Source organism: Brassica oleracea, chromosome C1, assembly GCF_000695525.1.
Source record: "Brassica oleracea var. oleracea cultivar TO1000 chromosome C1, BOL, whole genome shotgun sequence".
Taxonomy (NCBI): Eukaryota; Viridiplantae; Streptophyta; class Magnoliopsida; order Brassicales; family Brassicaceae; genus Brassica; species Brassica oleracea.
In genome coordinates, this window is record NC_027748.1 from 30,038,007 (window position 1) to 30,055,568 (window position 17,562).

Consider the following 17,562-nt stretch of genomic DNA (forward strand, 5'->3'; position numbering starts at 1 on the left):
AACAGGGAGTTAAAGGTGTCATAGGATCGAGTCGGACTGGTATGATGAGTCGGTTAAGCCTAGGGTTTGACGTGTGTGGCAATGAGTGAGATCATTGTATTGATTGATCACTAGGTTGTTAGAAATGAATGGAAGTGAATGTGGAAAATCATAGATGACGTTAGGAAATGATAAAATGCATTAACTGATTGTAGTGGCTAGTCAGTCCTAGTTCCCGCATAGAGTAGTATAGAGTGTCATGCGGGCAGGCTGGACTAAAACCACTTCACTGAGTAACTTGTTACTCACCCCTCCATTTCCATTTTTCCCTGTGCGCAGGACTGTAAGTAGAAGTATATGGATGTGGGTGTGACGGTATTTCAAAGAAGGTTATGCGCTCGTCTCTCGGGACCAGTAACGGGACACGTAGGGTTGTCTAAATGAGTAGACACGTGTCCATAACGCCCCTTCGATAACCCCGGTCGGACGCCGGGGGATCGGGCTGTTACACTGACGATCACTCCTTGAAGGATGCTTTCTCTACCTTCAACGGAGTGACAGAGGGTAAACACCTGGATCTTGCTAGGACAATAGAGTGTGTTTTTGTTTGCGCTAGTTTATGTTTAAACCACTCAAGTATGTGTGGTTGTTTGCTGAGTATTAGTTACCTCCGTTCCCGAAAGTAGGATTTTCTAAATTTATTTTTTGTTCCAAAATGATAGATTTTCTAAAAATTTAAGGTACTTTTAGTATTTAATGTTTAAAAGTTATATACTTTTAAGAAACATTAATTGAAAATATTTGAATTTGTTAAATACTATTGGTTGATATTTATTGGAAAATGTATAATAACATAAATAATAAATTTAATTGTAAACATTTATTATATTCTTAATATGCGTGAATACTGTGGAAAATTTTTTTTTCGGGAACAGAAGGAGTATGATTTAATTTATTTGAAGTATTGTGTATTTTTAACAAAAAAAACTTGTCGTGTGTATTTGCGTTTGCAGCAAAAGTCATGACTAACAAAGTCACTGGGAGGTCTAGAGGTTATGGGTTTGTTAACTTCATCAGTGAGGATTCTGCCAAGTCTGCTATTTCAGCTATGGATGGACAGGTTAAATTACAAAAGAATCATCAAATCTAACTATATATCCATCATATTAAATTGTTTATTGGTTCTTGGGGTGATTAATTAGGAGTTGAATGGGTTTAACATCCATGTGAATGTTGCAAAAGAATGGCCGAGTTTGCCATTGTCTTTGGATCAGGGAGCTATAGAAGATAAGAAGAGAGGCAATAAGATGGTGAGCCGATCTGTATGGAAAGATCCATTCGTTGATGCGTTCTTGATGAAGAAGAAAAACGCAGCTCTGAACAGGAAGATATGGTCAAGGAGATCGACAATTCTACCAGAGTATGTTGATTCGTCGGTGAGAATCTACAATGGCAAAACTCATGTGCGTTGTAAGATCACTGAAGGGAAAGTTGGGCATAAGTTTGGAGAGTTTGCGTTTACAAGGAAAGTGACCAAGCATCCTAGAGCACAGTAAGTGTAGTTCTTGATCAGCTTGAGATGAACCAGAAACAAATCAATAAGAATACTGAGCAGGTAAGCTTTGAAGTCTATTTATCAGACTCTGAAGCTGTGCAAGTGTTTCCGATTCATGAAACCTGAGGAAACTTCTGTAACATGATTGACCCTCCAAAGTGTTTTTTTTGCTGTTGTTCATGATTCTTCTGGTGATACGAAGTATGAGACAGTTGATCCACTTTAAAGAAAAGATAGCCATTTACAAATTACAATGTGGAAGATCAATTTAGAATTCCATCGCTTTGCTAGTGCTAATTAACAAGAAATAATCCATTTATCTACCAGGAGAATGTTGTTATTTAACAATGATTTTGGTCAAATATATCAATGTTTGAGTGGTACAATTTATAACAAGCAAAAAGGATCAACTTACGTCAGAATTAGTTCAAATAGTTTGGGGTTTTTTAACTATGTAATTATACAACTTCTTTCAGTAAAAAGTACATCACCTCAGCAATATCATTGAAGGCTGCTACAAGCCTACAACTGATCGGGTCGCCATGTGAACATGCTCTATTTTCGTTAAGGTTTTGGTCGTACTTTTCTTCATGTTTCTTTCTTTTTAGTTTTTACTCTTTTTTTTTTCGGAACACTTTTAGTTTTTACTCTCCTTTGGAGATTTTGGGTTTGTAATAGCTTTTATTTTTCTGTATGTAACTCCATTTTTGGTTTATCTATAAATCTAACATTCGAAGAAACAAAACTTGTGTAATTAGAAGTTTCAGTTATTTTTTAAGTTAATCGTGTTATCAATTTACTTCTCATTTAATTAGTGTCTAACTGGTGACCATTTTAGAAACATTAGGAATGAATATGAAAAAAATGCAGAGAAATAAAATTATATGAATGATAAAAAAAATTATTCCTTATCAATTTTAATGAGAGACAAATTTGTTCTATATTCTCTTAGAATAAAAGGAATGAAAAAGAGTGAAAAGAAAAAAATATTTCTTATAAATGATAAAAAAAAAATAAAAATAGTAAAGAATGCATTATTTCGTTTCATTTTTTGGTCACCAGTTAAACTCTTAGACATAGAAAAAAGACAGTTTAATGTAGCAAATGAGTAACTGCTATTATGTAGATTTCTTCTGTATTCGAGTGTGCATATTGTTGGTGTTGAAAGAGCCCACATTCATTGTTGTATAGTTTTCTTTTTTGGGGCAGATGTTGTATATTAATTATTCTTTGCCACCTTATAAATCCAGTATTTTAAGAAATATCTGTTTTCTTAGTTTCAAACTTTTAAAACATACTGCACTAACCAACAAAAATTTGACATTTCAACTACCACGGATGTGGCAGCCCAGTTGGTTTAAGCGCAGGCGTTGGTGTTGTTGCGCTCCTGGGTTCGATCCACCGTAGGAGGAGTGTCCAGGACCTTAACCGGTACAGACGCAGGCTGGCTCCGGGCCTAGGGGAAGGGAGTAGGGCCGAAGGCCCGAACCCACCACCTGGTTAAACAAAAAAAAAAAAAAAAAAAGATTTAACTACAAAAAAAAACATTTAAACATAGTATGGGTAGTAAATGTGGAGTATAATCATGTTTAAAAGAAACTTTTGTGAATGTGGTAGTTGAGATTTGATGTTATTCTCACGGAACCACGAATATGCCAAAGTTATTTTGGAATGCCAGTTATGGAGGGAGACTCATAATGCGTGGCCTTGGTACTTCTACGACATTAGATACGAACCACACAAAAAAAGTAGTAGTAATGTGTCCCTTGGTATTCTTATCTTATATATAAAAACAGAAGTCACAACTTTGATTCATGTGTGATTTTTTTAAAAATGGACCTAATAGACGTATTCCTAAAAAGTCATGTTACATTTAATCTCTAATCTTATCATTTAAATTTTGGGCCTACAAGAAATTTTTATTGGGCTATCAATAATTAGATTTAACCAATAAATGATTCATTGGATTTGTAGATATTATAAATTAAATAAATATAATTTAATGTCGTAATATTATACATCCATATGTTAATTATTTAAATATTTGTCAATGTTAACTTTTAAAATTATAAAGATTTTTTTTTTAAATAACAAAAATTATATTATCTAACAATGATCAATCTTTACTAACTTAAACCAATGAAAACAAATTTTAAACTATATAGTTTATTTTAAAAATTAAACAAAAACTGAATATTTAATTATTATCTCGATAATATAAATCTATGAAGCGAAAAGTTTAATTCTTAAAAAACTTTTTAAATTTGTAAAATGTTGCAATTTTTTTGAATATGACAATAAAATAATATTTTACTAATCTTTATATATATAGTTACGATTTTAATAATGAAATAATAAGCCGAAAATATATATATAGAAGAAGGTACAAATACATGTGAAAGTTTAAAACAATATATTCAATAAAAAAATATACAGTAAACTTATTATGTTTTAAAAATTGATAGACACATCTTATATATTAAAACATAAGTCACAACCTTGATTCATGTGTGATTTTTTTTTTAAAATGGACTCTCACTAGAAATCAGTTATCATTCATTTATTACTAATAATATGGATTAATAATATATCATTCCTAATATAACATCGACTCCTAAAAACCCGGATTGGTTAACAAACTAAAAATTGTATATAAATATTTTCACTAATTTTGTAATTAATAATGAAATTAATGTTATTATACATTTATATATATATATACTAAGTTATCTTTTATAAAATTCACAACCATTAAAAATTTATGCTAGAAATATAATATGTTGGTAGAATGGGTTAACATTAGTAAATTAGATAATTCATGTATAAAATAAACTTATCTAAACTTTATATATATATATATAGTTATTATCTTAAATGAATAAATATAAGAAAATATTGATAAAGAAAATATAGCGCTTTGAATTACGGGTCAGGATCATAATAATTGAATAAAAAATAATTTTAAAATATATATATATATTAAAAAATACCAAATATATGTGATGATTTGAAATAATCAATTAACTTACAGCATGAAAACTATCAAACTGTTATATTTAAAATAATTATATATAAACATTTAAATATGTAAGTAACTTTAAAAATATATTTTAATTATGTAAAATATATATAAACATGAAAATTAATATCCGCACGGTTGTGCGGATCCAAATCTAGTTGGTTGCTTAAAATAGGAAATACAAGCAAAAACTCGAATATTTAATGAGTTCACCTTATTTTTGAGGGATTTTAAAGCCAGATCCACCGACGCTCTTCCACGAACCGGTGCAGATACATATAAACGCTCAAGATATTTCGGCACCGACGCTAAAAATATCTTGGCTATGCTAGATTGCTAATAATCATTTACACACACACACAAAAGGTAAACTATAAGTCTATAAGTCTATAACTCCCCATGTTTGAAGAATATCTCACTAAAGATTATAAATTTGAATGTTTAGGTTCTTTTTAGAAGTAACCCATTTTGTAATTTGTATGAATAAGACATTTTGTCCTTATTACTCTTTCTCCTTCATCAGTTAAAACGTGCTATTTATTTAATGTTTTAAGATCTACCGCTAGGTATTTCTCTTGAAAGAGGCTTGCTAAAGCAAGGTTATCTTCTCACTTATTTCTCAAGCTTACCTTTATATATAAGTCTCACACAATAAGATAACCTTTTAACTGTAGATCAATTGAATCCAATTATGTATCCCAATACAGGAGACATAAGCAATATGATGGAATGTATTCAGGATCTTAATTTGCCCAAATTTTTACTTTTACTACAGTGATGAATCCAGTGGTGAGTCGAGCAGTACGACCTATGATAATAGCAAATATATTTCGAGACCCGATTTTAATACTACTGCCATGCTGGCTGAACTTTTTTTGCATCATTCACTGTTCTCAAGTTTTACCATATATACTACAGAAATTATGTCTAAAAATATCTTAGTTAGAGTTGAAATATAGTTTATAATTTGATTTATTTTTAGTATTCCAATCTTTTGATTTTATGGATTATACAGCTAAACTTAACAAAACATTTGTGATTTGCTTCTTTCAGTTTGATTTGATAAAATTTATGTCTGATTTTATTTAAATTTAATCAAGTTAACTATTTCATGATGGTTTAGTGATGAATTCAACTATATATAAAAACATAGAACCATGCTAAACATATCTCTATGTCTCAGTTAATCCGATTCCATATTAAACATAACCATTATAATTTAGAAGTGTCTTTAGGTCCAAAGGTTCTTTGGGTTTAAATTCTAGAAATAAACCGGGTTGAACTCGAACAAACCAGCTTTGAATACATCAACTTAAACCAAAACCCAGCTTGAACAAACCAGCTTGAATACATCAACTTAAAGTCTTAAACCAAAACCCAGCTTGAATACATCAACTTACTACTATTCGTACGGACCTATATATGTTTTCCATTAATTAATTGAATAAGTGTGCTTTTCATAAGTGAAATCGAAAACAGAATTGCCACTCTTTACGGAAAATCTAAAAAAGATGGAAAAGTCAAAATTATTTTTTTACCAGATCCACCAAACTCTCTCCACAACTAATCTTAAACCGTCCATCTAATCTCCCGCTTTTATCTATTTAACAACACTCGCTACCTTTCCTTTCTCCTCGCACACTCTGTTCCCATCTCCACATCGAGAAAAACCATTCAAAACAATGGCGTTGCTTGTAGAGAAGACGTCGAGTGGCCGTGAGTACAAGGTCAAGGACATGTCTCAGGCCGACTTCGGCCGTCTCGAGATCGAGCTCGCCGAAGTCGAAATGCCTGGTCTCGTCTCTTGCGTCACCGAGTTCGGACCATCTCAGCCGCTCAAAGGAGCGAGAATCACCGGTTCTCTCCACATGACCATCCAAACCGCTGTCCTCATCGAGACCTTAACCGCTCTCGGCGCAGAGGTCAGATGGTGCTCCTGCAACATCTTCTCCACCCAGGACCACGCCGCCGCCGCCATTGCCCGTGACTCCGCAGCCGTGTTCGCGTGGAAAGGGGAGACTCTCCAGGAGTACTGGTGGTGCACGGAGAGGGCTCTCGACTGGGGTCCTGGAGGTGGTCCCGACCTGATCGTCGACGACGGTGGTGACGCTACTCTCCTTATCCACGAAGGTGTTAAGGCTGAGGAGATCTTCGCCAAGACCGGTCAGCTCCCCGACCCGACTTCCACCGACAATCCTGAGTTTCAGATCGTGTTGTCGATCATCAAAGATGGTCTTCAGGTTGATCCCAAGAAGTACCACAAGATGAAGGAGAGGTTGGTTGGTGTCTCTGAGGAGACCACCACTGGTGTTAAGAGGCTTTACCAGATGCAGGAGACTGGAGCTCTCTTGTTCCCTGCCATTAACGTTAATGACTCCGTCACCAAGAGCAAGGTATTGTTAATTAATAATTTAAAAAAATATATTCCTTAAGAGTTGAAAATTTAGTTTATAATTTGATTTATTTTTAGTTTTTCTAATCTTTTCATTTTATGGATTATAAAATTAAACTTAACAAAACATTTGTGATTTGCATCTTTCAGTTTGGTTTGATAAATTTGTGTATGATTTTGTTTATATTGTCCCATTATAGCTCTAGAAGACAAGATCTGACGTTTGTAACATACAATGCCATGTTTTTATTACCAAACTGGGGTTGATTTTGCCAGTTTTGTGTTTCATATGTTTTGGTACATTTGGGTTGCAGAAAGATCTATGCTTATTAGTTGTATCTCTCTATGTGTTATTACTGATGATTGACTTTGACTCGCTTGCAGTTTGACAACTTGTATGGATGTCGTCACTCACTCCCTGACGGTCTCATGAGAGCCACCGATGTCATGATCGCCGGAAAGGTCGCTGTTATCTGCGGTTACGGTGATGTCGGAAAGGGTTGTGCTGCTGCCATGAAAACCGCTGGTGCACGTGTGATCGTGACTGAGATCGATCCAATCTGTGCCCTTCAGGCTCTCATGGAAGGCCTTCAAGTTCTAACCCTTGAGGACGTCGTCTCTGAAGCTGACATCTTTTGCACCACCACTGGAAACAAAGACATCATCATGGTCGACCACATGAGGAAGATGAAGAACAACGCCATCGTCTGCAACATTGGTCACTTTGACAATGAAATCGACATGCAAGGGCTTGAGACTTACCCTGGTGTGAAACGCATCACCATCAAGCCACAGACTGATAGGTGGGTGTTCCCTGACACCAAATCAGGAATCATTGTGTTAGCCGAGGGTCGTCTGATGAACTTGGGATGTGCCACTGGACACCCGAGTTTCGTGATGTCTTGCTCGTTCACCAACCAGGTGATTGCACAGCTTGAGCTCTGGAACGAGAAGTCAAGTGGGAAGTATGAGAAGAAGGTATATGTTTTGCCTAAACACTTGGATGAGAAGGTTGCTGCACTTCACTTGGGCAAGCTAGGTGCTAGACTCACCAAGCTCACCAAGGACCAATCTGACTACGTTAGCATACCCGTTGAAGGTCCCTACAAGCCTGTTAGCTACAGGTACTGAGAAGAAAAAAAAGGATCAAGCTATGGTTCTTCGTATGGTTTTATGATTTTACCATTTGGTTATAATCCAAATGACAATTGTTTGAGTTGGTTCGGGTCTGGTGGTTGGGGAAATATGAGATATTGGTCTTCTTATGAAGTTGATCAAATATTGGCATCAATAAGGGGTTGTTGTTCTTTGGTTTTGAGAGGCTGTTTTATGTTTTGTTTTGTTTTTCCTTTTTAATTTTATATAATCTCAAGATAATTAAATTATGTTTTACACTATGGTTAGGCTTATTTTTGATTGTTTATAGTTTTTTTAAAATGATTCAAGAGTTATCAAAATCTCATAAAACTATTGAAAACTTTTAAACATCATCCAAAAAGACATCCATAATTATAAACTCAAGACTCAGCTGAAACTCTATTAGTTTGATGGAGAGAACCTAATTCTTGAACTTGCAAGAACGACCAAACCAAGCTTTCTAATTCAAAGATAGAAACAAGTTATTTTGCAGCATATGTATTCATCTCAATTGCTAGTCGTCTCCAGTCAACAAAGGTCTCAATTCAATCTAGAAATCTAATTCTCCCATAAGAACCATTTTAATTATTCACAAACAGAAATTTCTGACTTTGGTCCATGAATCCCTAAAACAAGCTTTAAGAACTTCAACTTTATCGATCTTCCATCTATCAATCCACTTAACAATTCTAGTCAGTTATTTCACCATTGATTACATAAAAACTATATAATCCTTCTGTTGTAAACAACAACATTACAAAAGAGATACTGTTGAACTTGCCTTGCTCATCCTTAGAGAGACCATATCAAACTCATAATCAAGAACCGCATTTTAAAGGTAAGCGGAAAAAAATGTTTTCAGGTCTTGGTGTCGCTAGTGTCTCTAGCACACCTTGTAATGACGTTGCATCCTCGGCTGTAAGAATTGGCTTGTCCTGAGCGACAAGCGTAGTAGGAAGCACCAGGTTTCTGACAAGGAACCATGTCTCTCTTTAGCGTTCCGTAGCTTATGTACTGTTTCCGCATCATCATTACTCTCCGGCTTATCTCCGATGGCATCATCTCCTCTCCTTCTTCCCCGATTACGCCGTTCCGGTCGAGCATTGCGTCGACTTCTTTAGTGACCGACGAAACTGTAGCCTCGACGGCGATCGAGAGATGGGTCTGAAGGAAAAGTACGGATAAGTAAACGAGAGCTAAGGATCTCGACATGTCGGTGTGGGAAAGTTTTGGTAGATGTGGTGATCGCTGCGTTACAACTCCCAAGTAGCTAGCTCTTGTGGTTAAACCGGTCGGTTGAGATATAGGTAGCATCTAAGTCTGAACTCTGAACTGTAACGTCAAGTATTTAATTAATCAAATATACACACATATATATATTATATTATTTCAGTGGAATTCTCTCCAATTTTCTTAGTTATTGTGGTCCACTAACAAACACTTCGTTCCCTGTGTTGAATTCATGATTAATTTGTTGTTTTCCTTTTCAACTATAATATAAATATTTGTTTAATATCCTAAACTTTCTTTTTAGATCGTTATAGAAGAGAACATTTATTAAAACAAGATGTTTATGCAGTGAGATTATTAAAATAACCCAATAGTTCAGTTTTTTTTTTTAAATTCGTATGGAACAAAAATATACTAATAATCTAGAGGGTTACTTATTATGATTAATATGTGGGGCTTTGAGTAAAGAGATAATTAAGGCGTTGGTGTTATTGCCACCTAACAAGTTCAACAACCCAACTATATCTTGATGAGCTGTTTTCATTGACCCACATGCTCAGCTTTATGTTTCGCTTCACACCAAAGCATCAGTTGATTCACTTCATTGTTTAAAACAAAAGATAAAAAATCATAATAATGCAATATCATCAACTTTGAAAGTTACCATTTTCAGCAGGGCTTTTTCATTGGCATATTTTTCTTTGTGAATGAATCTTTGGTATCTTAATAGGAAAATAAAGTAAATCACAGAATCATTTGCTCGGATAAGAAGGAATGAGAGACGGAAGAAATGTTTGTTTTTCCTCTTGCTAGCAAAAGTAAATAAATACTATAGTGTCAAAGCTTTGGGCTTTTTGTATGCTGAAAACTGATAATTTATATATATATATATATATATATATATATATATGAAGGTTCACTATTTTATTATGAACATAATGTTTAAACACATTTTAGGATTTGATTTTGTAGTACACTTGTGTAGATCCAATTACAATATCGTGTAGAACAAGTTATGGACAGGTTGTGGATTTGGTTTATGATGGGCCATTAAGCCATTCGCTCAAGCGGACATATTAACATGTTAAGGATCACATCAAAATAAAAATTGGACATAGATAACATATAAATAATGTGTCCATTTATTTTAAATCAGAAAGCCATAAAATTTTAACATAGCAAACCAATTGCCCGTCGCAGTTTTCTCCTATTGATAGTACTACAAGTGGTGCGAGTTAGGTTTTATAACTTTAAGATGGTACAAAATATCTCATAGGACTTTAGGGGAGTCAAGGCCTCAAGGGAATATATCAGCTCTACACATGCAGCTTCATAGCTTGAACTAGGCAATGGATTATCTATTGATATCAGTTTATTGAACATGTCAACAACAGGTAACAAATTTTGAAAATAAACCTATAAAAGCATTTTCCCTATCATAAAATCAACTCAACATCCTAAGAGCATCCGTAGTAGGGATCCCTCACATAGTACCTGCCCAGGAAGGAAGCATGAGAAGCACCAGCTTCCGAACTTCTTTAAGATAAATAAATATATGCCTTTGTTTTTATAAAATTTTCATTAGTTCAACCGGCAAAATAGTTCCGGCAATTTCTAAGTTGCTGTTCATGGGTTTGAACCTATGCAACTACCCTCTTCTTCCTTATTTTTTTTAAAATTATTTCGATCCAATTATTTTTAAAACTTCCAGCCCAAATGTCTTTTACAAATTTCAGGGAAATGATGAGAGACTTTCTCCACTTATCATCTAGCAAGTGATTAGAATTTATTTTTATTTAAAGTTTATTCATTTAACTAATTTATATGATTATTAAATGATGAAATAATATGGGAAGAGACTTACCCGCTGCTGCTAAACGATGAAATTAACAACAGTGAGCAATTGCTGTAAATTAAATCTGATTTAGTGCTCAGCTGAACTTGACCAGCCCCAAAGTTAAATAAACCTCAGCAGATAGTATTTAGTTATTTACTCAGGTTGCTTAACTTCTAAAATAAAAGATATTGAAATCGTATACTCTCAAGATCCAAATATAAAGACTCATTTTATTATAGCTTAAGCTCAATTCAAAGCTTTCTCTCTAAACTCACAAGTTATGCCACAATATTGACATCTCCTTATATAACTCATATAAACTCCTAAACTCTCCTAAACTCGTTAGGAAACATATCTTATGGATAACTATCAATATTCCTAAACTCATTAGGATAGTTTATAAACCAAGCTATGTTCAAGCTAAGCCAACATTTTCCCCCTTAAGCTTGAACTCACCATCATTCACATCTTGAACTCCAATGAGATCCCTCATCTCTCTGAACTTGATCCTACCAAGTGCTTTAGTTAGAATATCAGCTTTCTGGACTCTACCAGCCACAAATTCCAAGTCCACCAATCCATCTTCTACACACTCTCTTATGAAATGAAACCTTGTGTGAATATGCTTGCTCCTCCCGTGAAACACCGGATTCTTAGAGAGCGCGATCGCAGATTTATTGTCAATACGAATGACTGCTTTCTGAGCTCCTCTGTTCATGATCTCTTCAAGTAGTTCTTGTAGCCACAAGGCATGTTTAGTTGTCTCCGTCGCCGCCATGAACTCTGCTTCACAAGAGGATAATGCAACAACCTCTTGTTTTTGAGAACACCAGGTAACAGGGCACTCATCCAAATAAAAAACGTGTCCAGTCGTGCTTCTACCATCATCAGGGTCTGCATTGTAACTACTGTCGCTGTAGCCAATGATTCCTTTCTTGTTTCCACGCTTGAAGTGCAGCCCGAGTGAACAAGTGTCGCGGAGATAACGTAGAACTTATTTTAGCGCGGCTCCGTGTGAAGTCTTGGGGTCGTGCATATACCGGCTTAGGACTCCCACAGACTGTGCAAGATCAGGCCTAGTATGTATCAGATAACGAAGGCAGCCGATGTTTCTTCTGAACTCCTTTTCGTTTACTCCTTCTTCCTCGGCTTTTGACAACTTGAGCCCTTGATCCATAGGAACATGAACAGCATTGCATCCCCACATTCCTGCTTCCTCCAAGATTCTTGTCGCATATCTCTCTTGATTCAAGAAGATACCTTCTGTAGTTTGGATCACTTCGATCCCAAGATAGTACGTAAGCTTCCCCAAGTCACTCATTTCAAATTTCATCGCCATCTCCCTCTTGAACTCTTGAATAACGTCTAGATTAGTACCTGTAACGAGCAGGTCGTCCACATATACTGCAACCAACAAAAGACAATCCTTCGTTTGCTTTCTAAAGAGAGACGGTTCTTTAGAACACTTCACGAAACTAAGCTCCTTAAGTATTGACTTCAACTTAATGTTTCAGGCTCTTGGCGCTTGCCGGAGTCCATAGAGAGCCTTGTGTAACCTATAAACCTTGTTCTCACTCCCTTTAATCTTGAATCCCTCAGGCTGCAAGACATATACTTCTTCTAATAGATCTCCATGTAGAAACGCGGTTTTTACATCTAGATGATGTATCTCCCACCCGTTTGATGCTGCCAACCCTATAATAACTCGAACCGTTTCTATCCTTGCCACAGGAGCAAAGACTTCCTCAAAGTCTATGCCGTGACGCTGTACGTATCCTTTAGCTACGAGCCTTGCCTTATACTTCTTTATGTTTCCATCTGCATTCCGTTTGATTTTGAAAACCCATTTTAAACCTATCGCCTTGCAACCATCAGGGAGATCGACAAGATTCCATGTTTTGTTTTTTTCTTATCGAAGAGAGTTCGTCTTCGCACGCCTCTCTCCAGACTCTCTCGACTTTTGCTTCGTTCCAATCCCATGGCTCCTCATTGACAAGCAAAAGAATACGTTCTGTCTCAAGCTCTTCGAGGAACAAAACATAGTCATCCAAGTAACTCGGACGTGTTGTTTCCCTAGTTGATCTTCTCAGAGAAGGTTGTTCTTCTGTTGGCTCGTCATCTTCATCGCTATAAGTTTCCTCTTTAACAATAACATCATCGTTAGCTGAATCCTTGATTGCTTCATCATCGTTAGCGGCTTCTTCAGTTGCAATTCTTTTATTCTCACCATCAAGACTCGGGTATGTGATCAAACTCTGATCTCCTGTTGCTTCCTTTCCTTTTGTTTCCCATTCCCAGCTCCTGAGTTCATCGAAAACAACATCCCTACTGACGACCGCTCTGCGCACCTTTGGGTCAAATAAGCGATAAGCTTTTGTTCCTGGTTCAACACCAAGATGCACCAACACTCGAGATCTATCGTCTAGTTTCTTTAGATGAGGAGCTTCAGTTTTTGCGTAGCAGACACAACCGAAAACACGTAAGTGACCCACGTTTGGCTTCTTCTTCTTAAGACTCTCGTATGGAGTCTGTGTTTTCAAGGTTCTTGTTGCTACCCGATTGATCAAGTATGTTGAATGTCTGACTGCCTCACCCCACAACCAATTTGGCACTTTCATATGCTTCATAATGCTTCTTGTCATCTCCATTAATGTCCTATTACGTCTCTCTACGACTCCGTTCTGTTGTGGTGAGTACGGAGCTGTTAGATGTCGCTGTATCCCTTGACTCTCGCAATAGGCTTGGAACTCGAAAGACGTGAATTCACCACCTCGATCTGTTTGGAAGGTTTTGATTCTTTCTCCAGTTTCTTGCTCGACAATATTCTTAAACGCTTTGAACTTGACAAATGCCTCGCTCTTTTCTTTCATTAGGATTGTCCACATGTATCTGGAATGATCATCAATCAGAACAAATACATACCTATTACTTGCTGCGATTGGAGGTGAGATGGGTCCACAGAGGTCTCCGTGAATGAGCTCCAGAACGTTGGTGGCACGGTACGTCGTTGCTTTGGGAAATACTCGACGCGTTTGTTTTCCCAGAAGACAGGAGGCACATGTTTCTTTCTCAATAGATATTCTCGGAATACCTGTGACAATGTCTCTGCTTATCATTGTTTTCATGGTGTCGATGTTTACTTGTCCGAGTCTTGCATGCCACACAGCCGAGTCATCTTCCATCGAGGCCTGCAAGCACCTATTGTTCTCCACGTCCATGGCCACTTTGTAGAGTCGGTTCTTAGATCGAACTGATTTGATCAATAGGTTGCCGTCACGATCGTATAGAGTCAAGTAATCATCTTTCATTCTTACATCACAACCAGCCTCTGTTGCTTGACCAAGACTGATAATATTACTTCTTAGATCCGGAATGAAGTAGCATCAGATAGTATTTTCTTCTTGTCATCCTTACTAGCAAAAAGAATTGATCCCTTTCCTTTTATATCTATCCTGGAGTCATCACCAAACCTAACTTTCCCTGTGATCTTTTCATCAATCTTAGTGAAATAATCACGGTTTCAAGTCATGTGATTACTTGCCCCGTTGTCCAAATACCATATGTTGTCTTTATCAGAATGAGACTCGAACCTGCTTGGCATAACTTTCTCTTCGTTGAGATACACTACTTCGTGCATCATTAACTCCTCTGCTTCTCGTGTGCTTTCATTTTCATTCTCCTGTGTTTCTTGGAGTTTAAGTAAACGATCAGGGCAATCGTAAACATAATGCCCTGTTTTATCACACCGATAACATACGACTTTAGACACATCTCTCCCCTGTCTCCAGTCACGCTGATTATATCTACCACGCCCCCTTCCTCGATTGTTGTATTAACGTCCTCTGCCTCTACCATAGCTGCCCTGCAGATTTTGACTTTGTGAATCCATGTTTGTATACATAAGCTTTCCTTGCTCTTCCTCTTGATCACTATCTTGAATCAGTTCTTCATAGGCTTTTAACCTACCGACGATGTCTTCAAACGTCGTTGTATTCAGGTTCAAGACTTGTTCCAGCGCAGCTATGATATGGATGTACTTCTTTCGTGGGAGACTGCTCAAAAACTTCTTCACAAGCTTGGATTCTTCGATATCTTCACCTAGACCTGATGACTTGGAAGATAACTCAGCAAGTTTCCCAGAGAACTCATCAATGGTTTCTGATTCCTTCATCTTCAATCTTCCGAAGTCTTCCATTAAGGTTTGTAGTCTCGCCTCACGAACTCTATCTGCTCCCACATGCCTAGCTTTTATCGCTTCCCATACGTCTTTTGAGGTATCTAGGTTGCCAACGGTTAGTATTAGGGTTTATGGTATTGATTGAAAGAGAAGTGCTCGAGCCATGTCATTTTTTTCGACCTCATTCACTCCTGGTTCTATCGTTTCCCAGACTTTATGTACTTAAGTGCCGCCTTCATCCTCATGCTTCATACCGTATAGTTTGTAGTTGTAAGCATTGGGCATTGAATTGACGATGAAATTCTCTCCTTTGCCATAGGTGTTGTTGCTGCTATAATATCCCCCATGTTTTATCTTCTCACTAATAACTCTGTTTCACGAATTTGGATGCTTTTGAACCGATTTCAATAGAAGCTCTGATACCAATTATTGAAATCGTATACTCTCAAGATCCAAATATAAAGACTCACTTTATTATAGCTTAAGCTCAACTCAAAGCATTCTCTCTAAACTCACAAGTTATGCCACAAGATTGGCATCTCCTTATATAACTCATATAAACTCCTAAACTCATTAGGAAACATATCTTATGGATAACTATCAATATTTCTAAACTCATCAGGATAGCTTATAAACCAAGCTATGCCAACAAAAGATCAATTTAATATGGAAATTTGAGCATATGACCAACAAAAAATTAGTAATGCAGTAACTAATCAAGTAATCATTAGCATTATGTACTAAGAAGTCTACGATATTTTACATATATGTTGAAAAGGTGGATAAAATTATAGTCCGATGGTTAGACACACTCGATTGGATTTGTATGACTCTTCAGGAAAAAGATCAAAGGAAACAACATGCGATGAAGAACACACATTGAAGGGTATAACAAGTGTGAATTAATTGATGGGATAAACAGAAAGGGAACCTCAACGGAGTATGAAAGTGTGTGATAGGAAGAAACAAAACATCCACATCGATGTAAGAAGTTAAACCTTGATTTTTCAGAAGATAGAAAATCAGAGAAAAAATCAATAGTTATGTTTATGTAGTATGTTTTATTCTAAAATTTTCGGCTTTGTAACACAGAATAAATCAAACTTCATGGTTTTCAGACGATAACACCAGTGTTTAAGAAAGCGGTCTAGGCGTTAGGTGAACCTAGTCCGCTTAGACTTTCATATAATCGTTGGTATTAGACGGACAACAAATTTTGGCAGGCTAAGCGGTTATTAGGCGGTAGTAGGCGGACTAGGCATTTTAATTTTGTCTAGAATTTTAAGTGACTTTAAATTAATAACTAAATCAAAACATAGTTTTGTTTTTTGAAACAAATATAGTAAAAACTAGGGTTTTTTTAGCTTGAGATTAGGTTCATTATTCTCGACTCTTCATCTTAATTCTTGATGTGTTCAGTCTAGTATTTCTCTTTGTTACTAGAAATTTAGATAGTTTTCTTTGGTTCAACAGCAATCATGAACCGTTGTTTTATTTTTTTGTTTGTTTTTATTTATCATCTTCTTTTTTTCCAACGGATACCATTTCTGATTAACCTCGTTTAAAATTTTACAATACTTAGGGCATGATTATCGGGGTATCTTGGGCTTGGTCCTTAGGTATTTCGGCCCAAAAAAAATATAAAAAAGCCGCGACATCATAAGAAATTAAGCCGAACGTCCCCCATTAAGATGTTTTTGGGCTGGTCCTTCGTCACAGGTGGCAGCATTCGATTGGAGAAGGTATCCGCGTAGGGCAAAGACCTCTTCTCCTCTCTCACAACTCTCTCTCTTGTCTCTCCCGTGTCTCTCTCGACGGCGATAGAGAACGACATCCAAATTCAAGCTTCTCTGGTTTCGATCACAACTCTCTCTTGTCTCTACCGTGTCTCTCTCACTCACAACTCTCTCTTGTCTTCTCTCTCACTCACAACTCTCTCTTGTCTCTCCCATGTCTTCTCTCTCACAACTCTCTCTTGTCTCTCCCGAGCCTTTGGTTTCGATCGGTGGGGAGCGATCTTTTCTCGTCTCTCACGAGCCTCTGTCAAAGGCGATAAGTAACCGACATCCTCTTTCAAGCCTCTCCGCCGATTTGAAAAAGGTATGTTTTTTTTTCTACCGCTTTGAGATTTAATTGTCGATCTACCTCCTCCGAATGATTGCATGATTCCCGTTTGTTGATCTTGTTGCTGTTTGTCTTGATTGCATGATTCTCGTTTGTAGATTGCATGATTCCC

At 36.6% G+C, this 17,562-nt stretch overlaps 3 protein-coding genes across 4 annotated transcripts in view; 2 read left to right on the top strand and 1 right to left on the bottom strand.

Moving 5' to 3' along the window:
* LOC106314632 (40S ribosomal protein S19, mitochondrial-like) overlaps window positions 1–1,712 on the top strand; it is a 12,148-nt gene extending 10,436 nt beyond the window's left edge. For both annotated transcript variants that reach the window (XM_013752498.1, XM_013752542.1), the window contains exons 4-6: window positions 489–543; window positions 993–1,099; window positions 1,182–1,712. In XM_013752498.1, the coding sequence (XP_013607952.1) occupies window positions 489–543; window positions 993–1,099; window positions 1,182–1,535 (516 nt within the window). In that variant the 3' untranslated portion in view covers window positions 1,536–1,712. The remainder of the gene's footprint in view (window positions 1–488; window positions 544–992; window positions 1,100–1,181) is intronic.
* Window positions 1,713–6,173: 4,461 nt separating this feature from the next.
* LOC106313440 (adenosylhomocysteinase 2) lies at window positions 6,174–8,342 on the top strand. The gene is made up of 2 exons (XM_013751245.1): window positions 6,174–6,946; window positions 7,330–8,342. The coding sequence occupies exons 1-2, from the start codon at window positions 6,236–6,238 to the stop codon at window positions 8,074–8,076; spliced, it is 1,458 nt and encodes a 485-aa protein (XP_013606699.1). The 5' UTR covers window positions 6,174–6,235; the 3' UTR covers window positions 8,077–8,342.
* Window positions 8,343–8,719: 377 nt separating this feature from the next.
* LOC106313449 (protein RALF-like 24) lies at window positions 8,720–9,434 on the bottom strand. Its single transcript, XM_013751256.1, has one exon. The coding sequence runs from the start codon at window positions 9,394–9,396 to the stop codon at window positions 8,941–8,943; it is 456 nt and encodes a 151-aa protein (XP_013606710.1). The 5' UTR covers window positions 9,397–9,434; the 3' UTR covers window positions 8,720–8,940.
* Window positions 9,435–17,562: the final 8,128 nt, after the last annotated feature.

Bases quoted from the DNA above. Each gene is read 5' to 3' on its own strand.
- LOC106313440 (XM_013751245.1), top strand. From the start codon at position 6,236: ATGGCGTTGCTTGTAGAGAAGACGTCGAGTGGCCGTGAGTACAAGGTC. The intron at 6,947-7,329 runs GTATTGTTAATT...ACTCGCTTGCAG, and splicing joins ACTCCGTCACCAAGAGCAAG to TTTGACAACTTGTATGGATG.
- LOC106313449 (XM_013751256.1), bottom strand. From the start codon at position 9,396: ATGCTACCTATATCTCAACCGACCGGTTTAACCACAAGAGCTAGCTAC.